General features: G+C 38.7%; 2 protein-coding genes across 5 annotated transcripts in view; one reads left to right on the top strand and one right to left on the bottom strand.

The window, feature by feature from the left end:
• The window catches only part of E2F5 (E2F transcription factor 5), a 28893-nt gene extending 15420 nt beyond the window's left edge, over positions 1-13473 (top strand). The window contains exons 2-9 of one of the 3 annotated variants that reach the window (XM_089899005.1): positions 4149-4258; positions 5147-5310; positions 6610-6651; positions 7913-7977; positions 8433-8492; positions 9057-9324; positions 11421-11468; positions 12682-13473. In XM_089899005.1, the coding sequence (XP_089755131.1) occupies positions 4149-4258; positions 5147-5310; positions 6610-6651; positions 7913-7977; positions 8433-8492; positions 9057-9324; positions 11421-11468; positions 12682-12791 (867 nt within the window). In that variant the 3' untranslated portion in view covers positions 12792-13473. The remainder of the gene's footprint in view (positions 1-4148; positions 4259-5146; positions 5311-6609; positions 6652-7912; positions 7978-8432; positions 8493-9056; positions 9325-11420; positions 11469-12681) is intronic. The other 2 variants (XM_089899006.1, XM_089899007.1) reach the window with 2 other exon arrangements.
• On the bottom strand, positions 13435-18504 carry RBIS (ribosomal biogenesis factor). Of its 2 annotated transcripts, XM_022555014.3 has the most exons (5): positions 18403-18494; positions 17718-17796; positions 16121-16237; positions 13830-13946; positions 13435-13564 (listed from the first exon to the last, which is right to left on the bottom strand). In XM_022555014.3, the coding sequence occupies exons 3-5, from the start codon at positions 16232-16234 to the stop codon at positions 13493-13495; spliced, it is 303 nt and encodes a 100-aa protein (XP_022410722.1). In that variant the 5' UTR covers positions 16235-16237; positions 17718-17796; positions 18403-18494; the 3' UTR covers positions 13435-13492. The 2 variants fall into 2 exon arrangements, with proteins under 2 accessions (XP_022410722.1, XP_022410725.1); XM_022555017.2 differs by lacking the exon at positions 17718-17796 and having other exon boundaries at positions 18403-18504.
• Positions 18505-20809: the final 2305 nt, after the last annotated feature.

Genomic DNA, 20809 nt, shown 5'->3' with positions numbered 1-20809 from the left:
TGTAAGGCTGATCCTCAGCTAGTCTGATTCACATCCCCCCTTGCCTACTTACTGCTGTTTCTTTATTGGTTGCCCCTTCTCTCTCCTGCATCATGAATTATCCCTCTTCCCCCTTTACTGGCTCATTCCTATCAGCATACTCGCATGTTGAAATTGCTCCACCTTTAAAAGAAAAGAGAAATGAAGGGGAAAAAAAACTTCCTGGGGAAACCCCACAATTCCCTATATCTACTGCCTCATTTCTGTTCCTCTTTGCAGCAGAAATCTTCAGAAGAGCTGTCCACTCCAGCTTTCCTTCCACTCTGTCCTGGAAGGCTTTCTCTCCATGAAGGCTTTCTACTCCGCCACTCTGTCAAAACGGCGCCGACCAAGGTCACTCGTGATCTTTCCAAAGTCTAATCCATGGATCAGGTCTCAGTGAATCAGGTCTCCCTGCCAGTGATACTTAACATGATCACTCTTTCTTACACTCTTCCCTTGGCTTCCAAGACCCCACTCTTCCTACTTCTCTTACTTCAGTGGCAGGTTGCCCCTCATTTCTCGGATCTTAAATACTGGCGAACCCCAGGGTTGGCCCTTAGACATCTTCTCCTTCTATGCTCACCTCCTAGGTGAATCCAGTAGGTTCCATCCATTGTCCTAAAATGTCTTCTTTACTGATGGCTTCTGAATTTGTATCTCTAGCTTGGACTTCTCCCCTAACCTACACACTCCCAATGTTCAGTGGCCTTGATTTCTCCCCCCTGGAAGTCAACATGTCCAAAGCCGAGTTCCTGATTTTCAGTGTCCCAAACCTATTCCTCCTGCAACCTTCCTCATCTCCAGTTGCTCATGTCAAAAACCAAAGAGTTACTCTTGATTCCTTTCTCAGGATCGTCTGCTTGCTGTACCTTCAAAATAGATCCTAAATACCGTATATTAATGCATATATATGGAATCTAGAAAAATGGTACTGATGAACCTAGTGGCAGGGCAGGAATAGAGACACTGACGTAGAGAACCGACTTGTGGACACAGTGGGGGAAGGGGAGGCTGGGAAGAATTGAGAGAGTAGCATTGACATATGTACCCTATCATGTGTAAAACAGATAGCTAGTGGGAAGCTGCTGTATAGCACAGAGAGATTAGCTCCGTGCTTTGAGACGACCTAGAGGGGTGGGATAGGGAGGGTGGGAGAGAGGCTCAAGAGTGGGGGGATATGTGTATACATATAGCTGATTCACTTTGCTGTACAGCAGAAACTAACACAATGTTGTAAAGCAATTATAATCCAATAAAGCTGTAAAAAATTTTTAAAAAGCTCTAAAAAATACAGATCCTGAATCTCACCACTTCTCACAATCTCCACAGCTACCCCCTCACCCAAGCCATGGCCATCTCTTGAATGGATTATTGCCATTGCTTTCTCACTGGCTTCTTTCACCCAGAGCAGCCCGAGAGAACCTTTGAAAATGTGGAGCCAAATCATTATGTGCTCAGAGCCTTCCAGTGACTTTCTGTTTTACTGGGGGTAAAAGCTGAAGTCTTTACAGTGGCCTGCAAGACCCCAGTGATCTGGCCCCTTGCTACCTCTTCCAGGTTATCATCTTTGTCTCCCTGTCTCTCTTCCCCTTCCCCTTTCTTCCTCCTCTTGTTACACACCCCCTTCCCATTCTCCCTCTCAATCACTATTCTGGCCACACTGGCCTGCCCGCCTTTTCTTGAAGGACCTAAGCATCTCCCACTGCAGAGCCTTTGCACTTACTGCCAGGTGTTCCCAGGGGTCACTTCATTCAGTTCAAATGTCGCTTTATCAGGGAGCTCTTCTCTGAAAATCCTGTTAAATATAGCACCTTCCTACATGCATTCCTCCTAACATAATAATTTGTACATTATTAACTCCCTGACCTCAAAAGAGGGAGTGCTGTGGGCTACTTCATTCTGTCACCACTGTATCCTTAAGACCCAGACGAGCCTGGCACCCCGTGGGTGCTGAATGAATGAATGAAGGTGGTGGTGATTCATTGTATGATTTTATTAAGTACAAAGGTCTTGGATTACTTAATAAAACTTTAAGAATTCACACGCAACTTTTAAAAACACTACATAAAATATGATAGGTTCGTATACATGCAAACTCTAACTTACCCACGATCTCTTGTTTCAACCTGTATTTGATGATGAGGCAGTTACTTACCAATATTTAAATTATGCAGCAGACGCTGTGCTAAGATTATCCAGTTTAATCCCCACAATTCAGCATGTGTTGTTATCCATTTTCCAAAAAGGAAGTGAGGTTTAATGAGTTTGAAGCCAACTGAAGACAGGAAGTGGCAGGGCTGGGGTTGGATCGTGGTGTGCCTTGCTCCAGAACCTGACTTCAGAAGGATGATGTGGCTGCTAAAATAAAAGCTTCCTGGAGATCCTTTTTAATGTTGGTCATGTATATATTTTTAAATAGAAAGATATTTAAGAAATAATGCTTAGATTTGGAAATCAAGTGTTTAATTTTATAATTGTTAAGCAGTAATAAATTATAAATGAGATACTTTTTTACAAATTTTGAGCTAAAAGTGAGATCTCATGGCTCTTTGCCCAGTGACCTAGAATAGCTGTGTGATCTGTTTCATACAAACATATTTTAATACCCTACCTGGTGAGCTGTTGCTGTGGTTGTGACGGCTTTTGTGTGTGAGTCTGTAGCTACGGATAACACAGAGCTGGCTTGGAGTGCTGTGGGCTACTTCTCAAGAGGGAAGTGAGACATTAATTCACAAGATTTTACAGTTAGCTTTGCGGTAGATGATTGCTCTTCAGAAAGACAGCCTCACACTCAAGGACAGAAACTCTACGACGGTAGGTGAAACAGAGAAGAAATTGCTAAGTACAAGGAAGAGGATATCAATGAAACAATGCCTAGTCCTCTTTTTCATTTGCTTATTTTCTAGAAGAGATGGAGCCAAACTCTAGTCAGAGTTGGGGGTTCAAACAGCCTCACGCTCTGGTTCTTCCTTCTCTCTGCCACTTCCTACTTACCCTCCTGGTCCACTGTTTGAGGCATGAATCCCCTTCCCGAAGACCTGTGTGATTGGACAACAGTAACCTGGTATTTTTGGTAACACAACGACTAGATTGATAGAACTGACATTTCACTTACAGGTTCCACATGCCTGTGGAGCAAGCAGTCGCTGTTGGTTGCATATGCCCCCTGTGGAAGGAAACAAGCCCTGGGGTAGTTGGTAACTAACTATATGAAACGAAATCTTGTACATATGTACTGAATATTGTCAGTAAGGACATAAATGTGTTTTTTCATTACTACCATGAATCTTAAAATGTGACTGCACATTCAAGATAGTCTGTTGTCTAATCCACTCTGAAAAAAGAGCTGTAAGGTAACCTCGTCTTAGAGGTTCTGTTTGTACTATTGGGGAACAAATGTCAGAAATGTGAGTGAGAACTAGTTAGAAGAACTGTCCAGCATTCCTCAATTCATTCATGACATGATAGCATTAATTAATTTTCATTGGTCTTACCTAATGTGAGTGAAACTACCAAGCTTTTGTGTTTGCTAGTACCAAAACCTTGTGCTATAGATTTTGATTTCTTGTAGATTTTATGCTTTGTGCTGGGATGGCATGATCATTCCTCTCTTTTCACTGTGAGTTTAAAAAATGCAGATTATGTATTTCAAGGTATTACAGTGTGTGTATAATTCAGAATTTTCCCCCAAGTATCTTGACTTCATTATTTAAAAGCCGCTGACATATAATTTTTCAAAGTTTTAAAAAGTAATTAAGGCTGATTTTAGACAAGACTGTTTATGAACGGAGAAATAAGATAGGAAGTGACAATTAGCAGTGCCTTTTCAGGATTAGCCCATAAGGTGATATGAAGTATTCTTATTGTGTTCTTTAATTTTTGTGGGCTTCGTGTCACGACCTCTTCATTTTATTTTTTCCATTCCAACATCTGCTGGCTTTTAAATGGAATAATTTCTTTGGTATTTTCAGTGTTTGAGGGTTGATTTGCACATACCCAAGCAGCTGACTGGGTCAGATTTAGGATTGGGCTCTCATGCTGTGACCTTAATAACCAAAGCCTTTTTGGCCTTAAAATACGAAATGTAATTTATTTCATTGTTCTTTCCTTTTTTTTTTTTTAAACAGGCTGCAGATACTTTGGCAGTGAGGCAAAAGAGAAGAATTTATGATATCACCAATGTCTTGGAAGGAATTGACCTAATTGAAAAAAAGTCCAAAAATAGTATACAATGGAAGTAAGTTACAAACCAGTACTCTGTTCTAAAACCTTTTTCTTCTCAGTGCTCTGTAAGATCTGACCTTTCTACCATTTGCCTCTCCGAAGTCCTCTATTTCAGCCATCTACTCTAGTCACACCAGCCCCACGTGTGTCCCTGGACACACCTGTTTGGGCTTCTGTATGTGTCACTTCTATGTGGGGATGTCCCCTTGCTCACTCCACTGTTTAATTTACACTCTTAAAATTCAGATCTTACTTTCTCCCTCAAGCTACTCATTTGGTACACACTGCATACTGCTTTGTATTATTAATTCCTCTCTGCTTAAGTATTTATCTGCCCACCTAATACAAACTCCTTGAAAACAGGAACTGTGTCTTATACACAGGATTATGTACTTTGTAAATAATGGTTAGTTGAAATGCATGTTGTCATTTGTTAACTGTTGTATGTTTGAGTGTGATAAACACTTTCTGTTCCACAAATTTGTCCCCTTTAGCCTTAATTTTTTGGTTTATCTTAGCCAAAAATCCCACCAAAATATATTAAAAGGTTATAATGTGTTTTACCAGCATCTCAGTCCATATAGTGAGACTTCCAGTGTGACAATTTGACTTTGACATCCTCTGGTGCCTCAGTCACCAGCCTGACCTTCTAGAAGACAAAAAGCACACTAGAACATGTTGAGAATTTGTGTACTTTGGTTGTTCTTGGCAATAAATTGTCTAAGCAAACATATTCAGAGGTATATGGTGCTTAAATTTTCTAAGGATTTTAATGCTTGATTTTTAGAAGAGTGTAAAGATTTTTGTCTTGAATATATTCAGTGAGTTTTACTACTACAAAAATTAAGTGATGTTTAACTGGGTCTGATACTGGGGATATTAATTCTCATATGTTTTTAAGAGGTGTAGGTGCTGGCTGTAATACTAAAGAAGTCATAGATAGATTAAGATATCTTAAAGCCGAAATTGAAGATCTAGAACTGAAGGAAAGAGAACTTGATCAGCAGAAGTTGTGGCTACAGCAAAGCATCAAAAATGTGATGGACGACTCCATTAATAATAGATATCCTTTTAAATACGCTATACATATACATAATATCTACATATTCTTTCAGTCTGAAGATCAGTTACTTTATTCTAGTGTTTTTAGAGTTCAGTTTTGCAAGTGAATATAACATTTTAATTTTATAATTCTTCTGATTTATACTAATATTTTAAAATTTTTACCTTTTTAAGTTATACAGTGCATCAGTTAGCACCATTACTGTGTTGCACTGAGAAAAACAAATTCACCTACATTCAGTCTACCCACTGATAGGACGTAACGTGCTAGCTAAAGTGTGCTTAGGGGGTCTATGAATTTGGAAGTCATTGTTAAGTGCATAGACATACTTAAATCATTGTTCTGTACTTAAATCATTCAGTGTTCTGAAGTAGTAAAAATTCAGCAGCTCTCAAAGTTTTGAAAAATTAATTTTGGTTTGAAAATGAAATATTACAGGCCTGCAATCAGTCCAGGATACATTCCGCCTAACATTAACCCAAAGACGTATTTACTGGAGGGTGGGGTTCCAAGGCTGGAGTATCTGTTGTACTGGGGGGAAACATCATTAGTGATATACTCCATGTGTTTCTTATAGTCATTGTGTTCTCTTAGATATCTGTGATTCTCTTGATTTGTGAACTTACCTGTAGTCATATGGAACATTTTAACTACATTTATCTTGTACCACCTCTTATGAACTTTTGACTAATGTATACAATTTATTTTTGATGTTGTCTTGTCTTTGGTGAACAAGTCCATGATCTCATTTGTTATTTCCTTTCTATGATCAGAACTCCTTAACAGTTTGATAATAATGGGGGTCTTCAACTGTGCCTTGTGGAACCCCAAGATTCAAAAAGCATTGAACTAGTTGATCATGCACTTTGCTGCACTGCTTTCCAAGATTGTGGCCACTCCCAATTCCCCAAACCATGACCCAAGAAGATTCTCGATGCAGAGGCTTGTATAGTTGCTCTTCACTCCCACTGAGAGCATCCTTTTTCCCATCAATATCCTTCCCCCTGAAGCTCCTGTCTCCATGAGGAATGTGTTTTCCATCTCTCTCCCAAGAGTTCTCAATGACAGAGAAATCAAAAGTGGCTTCTTCTTAGAGCAAAGGATGGACACTTCTCTTATGGACCTTTATGTGGTTGTCTTTGCCTTTTCAGACTGAAGACTTGTGTTCTTTTTCATCTGACCATATGTGACAGTCCCTTCATGCATTTGGTCATTTTATTTTGGCCTTCAGATTTATTATCTTAATTTAAATGTCTAGACCTTGATAAAAATGTTGTTTCCTTAACTCTATGACAGTACATTTTCCTATGTAACTCATGAAGACATCTGTAATTGCTTTAATGGTAAGTACTGTTAGTAAATTTTTTCTTACATTCTTCCTGTAATCAACCTATTTAGTGTAACGTGATTCAAAATTCTCCATGCACTCACCCTAAGTCATTATTTTCAGGACTTGTGGACATTTTTGGGTTTCACTCTACAGTGCTATGTGTTGATAGGCTGCTTTCATTTCTGTTTCCATGACAATAACTGCTTTTCCCAGCTTTCACTTCATTGCCCACATCAGTAGGTATAAACTATGTGTGGGAGAGGCACCTAAGTCAGCGATTAAGCAACAGCCTCAAAGTCACAGAATCACAGAGTCAGTGACTACACTTGAACTAGAACACGGTTCTCATTGGCACTGTTTATGAAAATATATGTAGCAAGTGTGCTGGTCACAAATGGGACCCAAAGAAAGCATGAGGACAGAGTAAGGTTTATCCATTTTATTATCAGGAAAATTATTCCTCACCCTATTCCATCCCCAGCCTCCATGTTTTCCCCTTAAGATGACAATATATTAGTAACTAAAATGGGGGGTGGGGGCTGTATTTCCATAATATATATAATACAAGTAAAATGAAATTTTGCATACAGATTTATATTTAATTGTGCATGACCTATTAAAAAAGGACAGTCTTGTATCATGCACATACAAAAAATAACCTGCCGAACACCTTGCCAAGTGGAATCTGACTTTCATCTAAGACTACGTTGGTAATATATGTGGGCTTATTGCTCTACTTTGCCACCATATTTCCCAAGTTTTCAAAGAAAGTTTGGGGAAGTATTTTTAATCTTCAACTCAGCAGAGACTGCTGTAGAATTTGGCTTCAAAAGTAAGTTCACTTAAGCTTAAGATTTCACTGTATCATACCTAATCTCTAGTATGTCCAGTCATTTAAGTAGTATAAATACTTCAACTAAACAGTGTTATTTAACTAAGGCTAAAAGGTTTCAAGAATCTCAGACTTGACATGAGATTGGGTGAAAGCAATTTGTTTATGAGAATAGAGCTAACACATTTAACCTGTTCTAAGGTCTAACACATATATTGCCTCATTTAATCCTCAAAAAAAACCCTATGCAGTAAGTTATATTGCCTCCATTTTACAGAATTAAGAACCAAAGCCCAAGGTTACCTAGCTTGGGATTCAAATCCAAGCATTCTGACTCCACAGCCCACACTCTTGGCCAACCCACACTCTTGGCCACTGTATTACAGGGTCAGTAGTATTTTCTAAAATGTAAAAATCTTTATTTCTTAATTTTTTTGACCAGGTGATACACTTTTGGCCATTCAAGCACCTTCTGGTACACAGCTGGAGGTACCTATTCCAGAAATGGTATGTATGTAGGATAACTTTTGTTAAAATGGATCTACTGTTCCAAGAGGGACAAATATATTTTCTTTAGCTGAACATGAGCTAATTGCAAACACTTTCAAGTTACTGCTTTTAAGGCGTCTGTTTGAAAGTACTGATATCTGAATTTAGATGTCTTCAGTACTTTGGTAAAATTATGGAAGTGACTGAATGAATCATTTAACATTTTACTTTTCTTAAAATTTGGTTTTATTTGAGCTAGAAGACATCAAGGAATGAGTAATGATATAGTCAATAATCTTAAAAGATCAGTTTGACTATATCTATAACCAATATAACAATCCTAAGGAAAAAGTTCACTTTAAATATCAACAATAATATATTGCTTTAAATTAGGTCTTTTAAAAAACATTTTCTGGCTTATTGAGTCAGAGATATTTATTGACTCTATGCTAACACAAATTTCATGATTTTAGTTTTCAGATTCAAATTTCCTGAAACAAACTGATTTGAAAACTATAACAATCAAAAAAGAGGTAGAAAAAATTACTGTTATCACCTCCCTCTCTTCTCCCAGCTATTCTAGAACTTTGTATTTCTGGTTTCTGAAGCCTCGGGATACAAATTACCTTTTTGAAATGGAGGGACTTTACATTTATATCTCTGTAGGAAAACTCAGTTGTCTTTGTGCTTTGCTGAATGAAAAAAAGTTTCGACCTGTGAAATAGCTGCCGTTTAAGAACGCACATTCAGATGACCACATCCATGGCGGCTGATGCCAGGGGACGGGGTTCCATACATGTGGAGGACGCTTGGAGCGCTGCTGCACACTGACATGTATAATTACACACAAATAGATGGTTTCCAGAATTCTACAACTGGGAGTTTTTGATGCCCAGTATTTAAGAAAAGCTTACTTTTAGGGGCAAGTGGTTTATAGCACTCAATATCCCATTCTACTCTTGGTCTCTATGTTTTGACTTAGCGACTTAATTTTGTCGTAGTTAGTCCCTATAGCTTTGCCTGTCTTATTTTTAATGTTTCAGCTTACCTAGAAATGTTGACCTTTATTCATTTGTTTGTGCCCACTAACTTCAAAGGGTCAGAATGGACAAAAGAAATACCAGATCAATCTAAAGAGTCATTCAGGACCTATCCACGTGCTGCTTATAAATAAAGAGTCCAGCTCCTCTAAGCCAGTGGTTTTTCCTGTTCCCCCACCTGATGACCTCACACAGCCTTCCTCTCAGCCCTCGACTCCAGTGCCTCCACAGAAATCCAACATGGCAACTCAGAACCTGCCTGAGCAACATGTCTCCGAAAGAAGCCAGAATCTTCAGCAGACTCCAGCCACAGACTTATCTTCAGGTGGGTTCAGAGCCTTTGTTTTAAAAAGTAGAGGGGAAAATATGAATACTGTGTTGAACAAGTTGGAGAGCTCTTCTGAATTTCTCAATTGTGATGTTATTTTATTATCTAGTATAGGAGGCAAAATAGTAAACCTGATCAACAAGTATTAATTTTGTGTCTTCTGTGTGCCCAGCACTGGAATATGTATTATGAGGAAAATTTAAAAAACAGATCCTGTCTTTAATTATACTACTACTAGTTGTTTCATAGACTGTGTAAATATATATATTTGCAGTTTTCCTTAGGATTCCATTTTTGGAATTAAACCAGATTTGTTCCCCCACCCCCCTTTTACTATTTACATGTCAGCTTTTTATCTGAGATTTACTTTGTAAGGTTCTTTTATCTCTTAGTAACTCTAGTATATATAATTGAAATTTGTTCTATGTTTAATAAAAATCATACTAGGGACAACTATAGTGACTTATGTCTCCTGTTTCTCTGTATTCTCTATTATTATACTTTTTATTTGGAAAGCTTAGTTTTATAGAGTTGATAAGTGGTCTCAACTCCAATTATTTAGGAAATCTTGCCTTCCTAAGTTATTTGATCTGTGAAATGATAAATAGCTAAAAACTGGGCATCAGGAATAGGGGCCACATTTCTTAAATTTATAAAATTTCCTCAGCATCCAGTCCTTTCCCTTGGTTATTACATGGCTAGGTATTTACCAACTCCTTAGTGGTTGCAAATAAAGGACCCATGGTTGCTGAATGAATGACTGCCATGCAATCTAGACGTAGTATTGCAGATAATTTAAAATAACTATATTGTATATATTCCAATTTGTTTATTTTTACCTTTATCCTTTTGGGATGTGGTCTACTCTTTGAGTTCACAATAGGTAAGAGTGAGGCTAAAAAGATCTAACTGGACACAGAATATTTTTCAGCTTCTTGTTGCCCATATCCTTCCCCTCTTAAGTATTTCCACACCATAGGCCATAGGGATGCACAACAGAAAGTGTCATCTTTCAAAAGCTTATAATCAAATTGGGAAGAATAAAGTAGGCAGGCTTATGGTTTAGCTCAGACACAATTAGTACATTGGCCTTCACAAAGCATTAAAGAAACTTTTGAGCATTTCATTTCTGTACATGATTTTGTATTTGGAAATAGTAAAGAAAACAATTTGGGGCCAGATTAGAGAGGGCCTTGAATATCAGACTGAGTTAGGACTTTGACCTATAAACCAATGAAGATTTGTGACCAGGGAAGTGGCACGTTTAGAACTGTATACTGGTGAACACAGAAGTAACGTCATTAGGGAAGAAGACACTTCTGGCCCTGGGAAGAAGGCATTAGAGGCAATGAAGACAGAAGATAAGATGTGTGCAGTTATGCGACTGTGAGAGAATATTGAGGCTAAAATGGGGTGATGACAATGGGACTGGAAAGAGAAATAAGGAAGATTTGAGAAATACTCTTTAGGCAAAATAAGTAACCTTTGATGTGTGAGATATGAAGATAAAGTTAACAGGAGGACTGTAAAGTGATGTTGCACTTTTAAGGTTGAGTCATAGGGAGAATTATGATAACACTGACTTTAAAAACTGAGGAGTCAGTTTTGGGAAAACAATGAGTTTTTGGGGCTACATCTTGAGTTCAGAAGTTTAAAAGTAATGCCAGGTACAGATTAGTTGTCATGAAAATTCTGTTTCCATAAAGTTCTAGTACTTTAATTTCGTACTTTTTTTTTTTTTTTTTTTGCGGTACACGGGCCTCTCACTGTTGTGGCCTCTCCCGTTGCGGAGCACAGGCTCCGGACGTGCAGGCTCAGCGGCCATGGCTCACGGGCCCAGCCGCTCTGTGGCATGTGGGATCTTCCCGGACCGGGGCACGAACCCGTGTCTCCTGCATCGGCAGGCAGACTCTCAACCACTGCGCCACCAGGGAAGCCCTAATTTCATACTTTTAATCAAGATGCTGATGTTAAATATAACTGTGCTTAATATATACTGTTTAAATATATGCTGTTTAAATGTAACTGCCTTTTTGCTGTTAAAATATATAAAGAGAAGTGTAAAAAAAGCTTTATCACATTTCTTTTTCCAGCGGGATCTATTAGTGGAGATATCATTGATGAGTTAATGTCTTCTGATGGTAAGTAGTTAAAAAATTTAATAAATATAGCCTTATACATCAATAATGCTTTTCTAGAATTTATGAGTGGCACATGATTTAAAAGAAATGAAGAACCTATATTTTTTAACTGCTTAATGTACTATGATGATTCATAGTAAGTTATAGGCATCCTTCAGATTTTTTTGCCTGCATTTTGAGGAAAAAGAATTCATAAGGGGATACTCATCATTTTTACTGAATAAAGTTCTAAATTGTTGGCATACTAGCCCTTTTTACACCTGAAGAATTTGGCCAAGAAGAGTAAAACAGTGTATCTGAGTCAACAGGAAATCTGAAAACAGTTTTGTAAATACTCCTACCATGGCCAACTTCAAGCTGCCAATGTGAAGTCAGTATTACTAAGATTAGCCACATCATCGTCTAATCTGAAGTAATTCTTAAAAATCAACTAGCTATCCCTGGTGGTGCAGTGGTTGAGAGTCCACCTGCCGATGCAGGGGACACAGGTTCGTGCCCCTATCCGGGAAGATCCCACATGCCGTGGAGTGACTAGGCCCGTGAGCCATGGACGCTGAGCCTGTGCGTCCGGAGCCTGTGCTCCACAACGGGAGAGGCCACAACAGTGAGAGGCCCACGTACCGCAAAAAAAAAAAAATCAACTAGCTACAATATGGTAGTTACTTTAACAATTACTCTCTGGGCCTCACCTTTCTAAAAGTTCTTGGATTCAGAGTCCTGGTTCCTAACAAATATGTATAGCCGAGACCTAGGAAGTAGCAGCTGTTAAATTAGCCAATGGCACAGTAACCACTTAGACATTTATCAAACACTTCTGTAAAAGCAGAGAATTTCAGCATATTTATTAATTTATGTCTAGTTCCTTTCTCTGTTTTCGAAGTGGTAGCTTATTTAGCAGATCAGAGAAAATACTTTGAGCAGTGTTTCTGAATCATAAATTTTAGTGACAAGTTCAACCAACAAAAACTAACTTGTTTCTCAAGCTAACACCTATAATCAATGCATAAAATGTCTTTAAGAAAGAATCTTTCAAAATATACACAAAATATGTCATTAATTTGATCATTACATTTCCTATTACATATTTTTTAAAAATTGCTGTATAACATGGGAAACATAATTTGGCTTGATGTTTTTGATAGTATTTTATGTTAGACATCATTACCTGTATGTAGAAACCATCTTTAACACTGAATTTATTTTTTGCTTGCAGTGTTTCCGCTTTTACGGCTTTCTCCGACCCCGGCAGATGACTACAACTTTAATTTAGATGATAATGAAGGAGTTTGTGATCTGTTTGATGTCCAGATACTAAATTATTAGATTCCATGGAAACCTGGGACTGTTATCTACCTCTAACTGTGTAACATTTTAGACGTCTTAACCTAAGTATTTAAAATAATGAATGTAACATCTTTTTAGTTCACTGATTCTGAAATGTTCTTCCCTAATACTTTCTTTTTTACTTCACAAAACTTCAACCATAAGAACAAAGGATTCTGATTGCTTCAGGGGAAAAAGTGATTTCATGTCTACCAACTCCCTACCCTCAAGTAATTACATTCTGGAATTTCAACTTTTCCTCCCATTCTGAACCTTCTGTTTTTTTCCTTATATGCGAAGAAAGTTAAAGTAGACTTAAGGTCATCAAAAACAAAAAATTTGGCCAAGGGCTCATCATTTGTTTGTCTTACATTTTTACTGCCACGAGACTGTCCATATTTCTGTGTATCCTCCGATCCAGACATTCACTGCCACTTATAAAGTGAAGGGTGTAAACTAGGATATATTAACTGTTTCAGTGAACAGATTTTGTGAAGTGCCTTCTGTTTTAGCACTTTAAGTTTATCACATTTTGTTGACTTCTGACATTCCACTTTCCTAGGTTATAGGAAAGATCTGTTTATGTAGTTTGTTTTTAAAATGTGCCAATGCCTGTACATTAACAAGATTTTTAAAAATAAAATTGTATAAAACATTTAATTTATTGGTCTTTTTGGAGAATTTGATGCATCACCAGTGTATTACAACTGAGCCATTAATCTTGTAGCTTCATCAACATTAACTGGTTCGTTTTCATGACACTGCTGAGGAATCTGGAGAGAAAATTACATTTAAAAATTCAGATGACAATAGCAAACAAAAATGACATAATCTACTGACATATCTATTATTCAATATAATTTCTTCTAGTTGTACTTTTGGAAATAGAACAATAAATTCCCATATTTTAGACTCAATGTTTTAAAGTCTGAATAAGCTATACATACTACAGAGCCAAATACTAAAAATTACAATCAATACAGGCTTTGAAAATTTGCAGTTTATTAGCCAGAACAAAAGGAAGTGATTTCCACTCACCAGCTGTTTCTGCAGAGGTTCAAGAGAAAGGCCTTTTACGAACTGTACAAGTACCTTTTGCATATCTACAAAAGCTTTATTCACGCTGTTAACTTTTTCATCATTCATGATGTTTATCTTTTAAAAAAAGAAAAAGAGCATTAATCCATGATCTCACAACCATTAAGGATAAAAATATAGGCAACCTTAATTTAATCTTGTTACCCCCCAAACCTATAAACTCTTATCAATCCTACCAATTTATGGAGACAATTTACACTAAAATTCTTAGTCTTATTGGGACATTTTAGACAAAAGGTTCTGTTTTTTAAAAAATACGAATTATGTGGATATACCTCATACCTTGACTTTCCTGGAATAAGCAGGCCAAAATATGTGACCACTATCTTTCTAAGCTACGGTGCTATCGTCTCTCATCTGTAAAATGAGGAACCTGGATAGCATGCTTCCAGTGTCCTTCTAACAGTACGTCTCTGAATCCTTCCTTGATAGAAGTGCCTGGCAGTCTCCTGAGGACAGCGGCCCCTGTAGCTGTCCTCGCTTGAATCTGAAAGGTGGGGGTGGTATTCTTGTTCTTCACAGCTGCTCCCCAACCATTTCTCCTTCAAAACTTTTGGCTCTTTTGCATCTTATACATCAGGACATTCTGACACCCCTCTCCTCATTACTGTCACCTATCAACACCATGATTACTTGCTCCTTCGTGAAAGATCTCAAACCATGGCTCACTGACCCCTCTCACGCCTGGCGTCGCTGTTTAGTGGCTACAACAAAAACCTATCCTATGGCTTCTTAATCTCTTCAGGTCCTCATCTCCAGGGGTCTTTTCCACGACCTACCTTGCCATCACTCCCATGCATTACCTTAGGCTGCATCGTTACCTGTTACCGCACCACCTCCTATCCTTCTATTCACTTAATTTTATTAATAATTCTTAAATCTCACTGAAATCTTTTCCCACCAAGTTCACTATTGTTCACATTTTCATACCCCCACTTATTCCTTTAGCCTGCACAGATTCCATGACCACTAATCAGTCACTCCTTCACACCCTAACTCTACTTCTCTTCTCTCCCTCAATCAGACTTGCCTGGTAACCTAGTTAAACTCAAGTATCAGCCTTTTGGAGCCCAAAACTGAAGCTCTAGAAAATCATAGCTGGCTGACTGGCTTCACTTTAAGTTCATGGCCACCAACTTCAATTTACCATTTATATAGTACCTGGTGATTGTACGACCTCCCCCTAAGGCTGCTTTCTCAGAAAAGTGTTCGATACTTTCTCCAACCAGGCTGTCTACCCACAGATCTTTTCCATTAGCATCCATAAAGCTTCTAGGACTTCCTATCCAAACAAAATAATTTTCCTCAAATATACCAAGCCTTCACCCAGCTGGGGGTCTTTGCACTCACTATACTTTCTGCCTAGAACATGCTGCTCCCAACACTTCCCAGCAGTTTGCATCACTGGCTCCTATCAGGCAGGTCTTGGCTTCAATGTCAACCCTGAAGACAGTTCTATCTAAGACTGTCACCCCCAAACCCCAGTCATATCACCCAGCTTTATTCCTTTTTAGCATTTCCAAAGTCATGAAATTGCTCCACCAAAAAGTTTAACTCAGCTAGTTCATGAAGACTGAAAGATAAAATGTTACATTTCTATGGACCATTATGATAATTACTAAGTCCTCTAGAGGTGATTCCACCTATTACTTAAGCTTGAAAACATTTTCTTGAATAATCTTCTTAAGGAGTCTACTTAATCTTGAAGAAATTTCCCATTCCCCAAATATTTTGAAATAAAGTAACTCCTTTCTTTTCAAATTTTGTATTTTAAGAAACAAAATATTTTATCTTCTATTTTTAGGTTTTTATCTGAGTTCTAGATATCTTCAGAGAAATAAGAATTACTGAGGAGAAAAAGAATGGGTGTTGACTGACATTCCATGTCTTGACTCTGTTGAAAGCTTCTTGAATATATGAGTTTAGAGATAACTTTTCCATACCATGTTTTTTTATGATTTCTATGCTCTGAGAAAACTATTAAAACTGTTACTTGGAGCCTCATACATTTGCAGTTAAAATGCTTTCTTCTTTTTGCACATTTGAATTCAAGAAAGGGAGGTTATTTTTCTTCATCTTTTTTTCTTTTTTAAAACAAATGTTTAAAATCATCATGCTTTTGTAGGAAAGGCTAAGAACCTGTTTTAAATATTAGCATTCAGTTTTTCAGTAGCTTTACAATTATGCTTTGCTTGTAAACAATAAAGTCAGAGTGCATAAGTGATACTAACCTTCTTCAGATTAGTGGTAACTGGTTTTGCTTTATTTTTAACCTTGAAGCTTTTTTGGCTGGCTATGTGGAATACATTCCTGGACTTCTGTCCTCTTAGTTTGTTCTTGGCCATTGTCTAGGAAAGAAAGAAAAGGAGCTCAATTAAGTTGCCCATGTTCATGAACTGTAAAGCAATTTCAGTTTTTGGAAGTAAAGGTACCAATTAAATCTAAGAAGTTCCACCTTCTGATTATTTTTAAAATTGCTGCTTGTATAAAAATTATCTCCATGTCCTTTTGGTCCTACTAGATTTTTCTGTTTCAGTGCAGAGTGTGTAGCTAATTCTTTTCTGCATCTCCAGCACCTGACCCATAAGAGGCTCCACATTAGTTTCTGCCAGTTAGATTAATTAATATTCTCAACACAACAATTGTTTTTTTTCAGCTCTCTGCAGCATCTGACAATGCTAACCACCACCATCCATCCTTCTGCTAGTTTACATACTGCTATTCCATTCCAGTTTCTTTCATACTCTAGGACTGACTCCCTTCTCCCTCCTTCTTTCATTCCTTTTTACTTGCCCCATTTTCACTCCTATGTGCACCTCCTCAAAACCAGTACTTAATCTTACACCTCCTAACCCCCACGTTAAATTACTTTCATGACTTCCACATCACCTCTATGTGAATGGTTCTTGCCTAAAAACTGTAGGTATTATCTTTGTTTTAAAGCTAAACACACTAAGCCTATAAATTCTACTTGAGAAACATCTCTCAAACCTGTCTTTAACAATGCACGTGAGGAACAATTTAAAAAATATTAGTAGTTAAGATTTATTAAGCTTTTACTACATGTACAGCACTATGCTAACATTTTATGTGTTTTAACTAATTTACTCCTTACAACAACACTTTGTAGGAGGTACTATTTTATCCTCATTTTACAGATTTAAAAAAAAAAATCTGATGCAAAGAGAAGCTAATCTGCCCATTGTTGCACTATTAGTAGTCAGAGAATGCCAAGATTCAAAGCCAAGCAGACTAGATCCTGAGCTCTCATTATGTGATGTGGTCTCTCATATATAAATAAAAATGCAGTACAAAAACATGATTTAGTACTGCCTAGTTCAGGACTGGGTTACTGCTTTAGTCCCTAGGACTATTTGGTTAGACTCTGGGTTGGGACAAACTATACCCATGGACCAAATCAGGTCAGGAACCTGTCTTTGTAAATGACGTTTTATTAGAACGCAGCTATGTCCATTCAATTATGTATGTTTTGTCTGTGGCTGCTTTCCTGCGACAACTGTGACTCGCAAAGCCTAAATATTTACTATTTGGCCCTTTACGGAAAGACTGTCAACCCCTGGCTTAAGCCACATGCATTCAAGTCTATCCTGTGTAGTGGTATGAAATGAACCGTCCCAATGTTAAAATCCTTCAGTGGCTCCTCCAACCCACAAGGAGCAATATTCTTTGTCCTGACATATTGCTGGAAACCTGACTCTAGCATAAATCTGTCAAAGGTATCTCCTGCTATTTCTCTATACCGACTCTAGTCTACTAATTACTCTCTGAAGACACCTTGCACATTCTTCCCTTCTTCCCTTTGCTCACATTGTATCTCTCCTCCTTCAATGTCTAGCCTCAGGAACAACAGAGACAGCAATGCTTCCGAACCCCAACAGAACTCCTTCTAAAAAAAAATAAATAAATAAACACAGTAGAAAATACATGATTATTATAGAAGCAGAAAATACACATAAACCACCCCCAAATTAAATAATCTAAAATCCTTCCAATAAGTAACCAAAATCCAACCATTCGTCTAGTATTCATTAATCAATTACTATGTACCAAGTGTGGTACAGAACCTATATACATACATATAAAACATATACAAACACAAGAAACATAAAGATAGGTGATGTAACTGACAGCATACGAGTGGAGTCACAAAAAGGAAGCATCCAATACAGTTGGGGACTTGAGGAAGGTTCGTGGAGAAGGTGAGAGCCTAGCTGGGGGGGTAGTGGGATAGGGATTTTCTCTAACAACCACGTGGAAACTGGTGACAACATAACAACCCAAAACTGGTACCCTGCCGTGGGCTGAAGGCCCAGCAGGCATGGGGGTTTCAGGCCTGAGCCAGCAGGCCTGCGGCCGAGTAGGGCTGCCTAAGGCAGCAAGCGACGACGGAACGGAGCCTCCAGACGGCAGCAGCCCGCGGACGACCAATCCTGTCTCAACCCTCGGAAACTCCACGCCAGCGAGCCGGAAAATTTTTTAATTAATCTCTCACCAGTCCTCCGATACCCTCGTGTAGGGGTTTAAGCTCCAGGTAACGCCATCTGCACCCGCAGGATCCAGGAAGTTCCGGAATGAGGGAGCCAGTCAAGGGTCCGCTCTCAGGTCGTAGTTTCCGCCCACCGAGATAAGCTCCGCCCACAGGGCGGAGACCTGCCCCGTGAGCTTGGTCTGCAGACGGAGATAAGCCCCGCCCATCGAGCGTCATTCCGCCCACCGAGCGTCGTTCCGCTCACTGGCTGGTTTCCCACCCACCTAACGTAGCCCTGCCCACAGAACCGTCTCAGCTGTGGAGCACCCTTCCCTAAACACAGGACCCTCACTGTTAACATGCCTTGCCGTTCGCTGGGTTAAGAACCTCTACTCAGCTGAGGCGTCGAAGACGCGGCTAAGTCTGGAGTTCCTCGCAGGGGTATGTGTACAGAAACCACCCGAAGTGTCTGAGTCACCAGAGCCACACAGACTGTAACACAGGTGTTCGGCTCTCAGCCGCTTACTGCTGGCTGGCTCTGTCCGCGCTCCCAGGAGGTGGCGCTGCGCACCTCTGGGTGGCGTCCCGGGTTTGGTTGGAGCAACAAAGAACCTAATGTCTGGAACAGATCTAGAACTATAATTTCCCAAGGGAAATTTTGTAGTGAGCCAAAAGTTGAAATGCTTTTCTCATTGAAGTTTCCTTGCTTCAAAATGAGAATTTCTGACAGCACAGCAGAGGCACAAGAAAATATCAATAAGTTGTAAAACAAGAATCAGGGAACTTTACAAAATCTTAGAAGAAACATTTTTGCCTTCCAGTTTTATGTCTGTGTGTGTATATTTCCCAGTTAAGGTGTTCTGGGTTGAGTTTTCTAGAAAATCGAATCACTTCTTCCAAGACGATCTTTCCACTGAGGTAACAGTTTTCACATGTTCTCTCCTTATTTTGTTACAGTCTTAGGGAAAGCTAGCTTTTAAACAAATGTAGAAGTACTGACATTTTTGTATCATTTTTGTAACGGTACATGAGTTCTGCTCTAAATATCAAAATAAGGCCAAAGTACCATTCCCCTTTTGCAAATGAGAATGCTGAGGCTCAGAGTCTAAGCCATTTTCGGTATCCACACAACTAGTAATTGACAAAGCCAAACTAGAATCCACGTGGGCTGGCCGTCAGTCAAGTCCTCTTCCCGCCAAATCAGCCACTTGCCTGCTTATAGAAAGATGAACCACTTTTACAGTAAATCACTTTATTGTTTATGTCCATCACAAAAAATTAGGGAATACGTTAAGGAATGAGGAATAATTACTTGTCAATGTAATTTTATTAAAATTCTGTATTTTTTCTAAAGAGTGACTTTTAAAAACACCTTAAAATGCATTATAAAATGCCCATAATGTGTGGTGGCAAGACCAAAGTAACATCAAAGCGACAGAAAACCATTAGATTCTTTCACAAGGCCAGTTATCCAGGAATACTGAAGCTAAAAGGTGAATATAATTATGGTTCCTTGAATGTGAAGTTATTGATGTATATGCAGAAGACAAAGAAATAGATGCAATGGAATGACATTATAGTCTTTATGAAAACTTACGGGCCTAGCTTTCATTTGGAAATGGTGAGATAGAGATACTTACACCATGGAAATAACATGGTTATACAGGCAAGGGCAGAGGCACTGTATGAGGTATGAGTGAGAAGGCATGATTTCTGTTTACTTCTGTTACCTACCAACAGTGTGACTGTGGAAAAGTTACTTCATTTCTCTGTGCCTCCCTTTCCCATATGTAGATGGCCGCTCAGTAACTACCCACTTCAGAGAACATTCATTATCTGCTCAGCGTTCCTCTCTGGGGAACCACTCTTCTCCCATTAAGTGATCCTGGTTGAATGAATAATTACAGTCCTCGTCTGAAGATTTTCCAGCCAGAGCTAGTGGAGACACTTCTTGCTTTTAGTATCCTTGTGCTGGGATGATGTGAAATTGAGGCTGCTAGTTTTCGTCTCCTCCAGCAACTTGAGGGAAGCCTGACTGCAGTGGGAGAGAATAAGAGCAATGCAAAAGAACACAGAGCTGAACAACAGAACACAGGACCTTGGTGATATCATTGGAGTCCTTGGATTCAGCTATAGATGGAAGAAAGATCCATCCCTGTCTTCTCAGTTATCTGAATGAAAACATTGCTTTTTTTTTTTATTGGGTTATTTACTTTTTTGTTGTTTTTTTTTTTTTTTGGTGTGGACCATTTTTAAAGTCTTTATTGAATTTATTACAATATTGCTTCTGTTTTATGTTTTGGTTTTTTGGCTGCGAGGCCTGTAGGATCTTAATTCCCCAACCAGGGATCAAACCTACACCCCCTGCATTGGAAGGCAAAGTCCTAACCACTGGACTGCCAGGGAAGTCCCTGTTGGGTTATTTATTTAT

The sequence above is a fragment of the Delphinapterus leucas genome, chromosome 17 (genome assembly GCF_059928025.1).
Source record: "Delphinapterus leucas isolate spDelLeu-1000000601 "Yukka" chromosome 17, BTC_Dleu_Yukka2, whole genome shotgun sequence".
In the NCBI taxonomy this organism is placed as follows: Eukaryota; Metazoa; Chordata; class Mammalia; order Artiodactyla; family Monodontidae; genus Delphinapterus; species Delphinapterus leucas.
The sequence above is the reverse complement of the archived record's forward strand: the minus strand, read 5'-3'. Positions and strand labels throughout refer to the sequence as shown.

Bases quoted from the DNA above. Each gene is read 5' to 3' on its own strand.
- RBIS (XM_022555017.2), bottom strand. From the start codon at position 16,234: ATGGCCAAGAACAAACTAAGAGGACAGAAGTCCAGGAATGTATTCCAC. The intron at 13,947-16,120 runs GTTAGTATCACT...TTTTTTTAAAAG, and splicing joins TTACCACTAATCTGAAGAAG to ATAAACATCATGAATGATGA. The intron at 13,565-13,829 runs GTGAGTGGAAAT...TTTTCTCTCCAG, and splicing joins AACCTCTGCAGAAACAGCTG to ATTCCTCAGCAGTGTCATGA.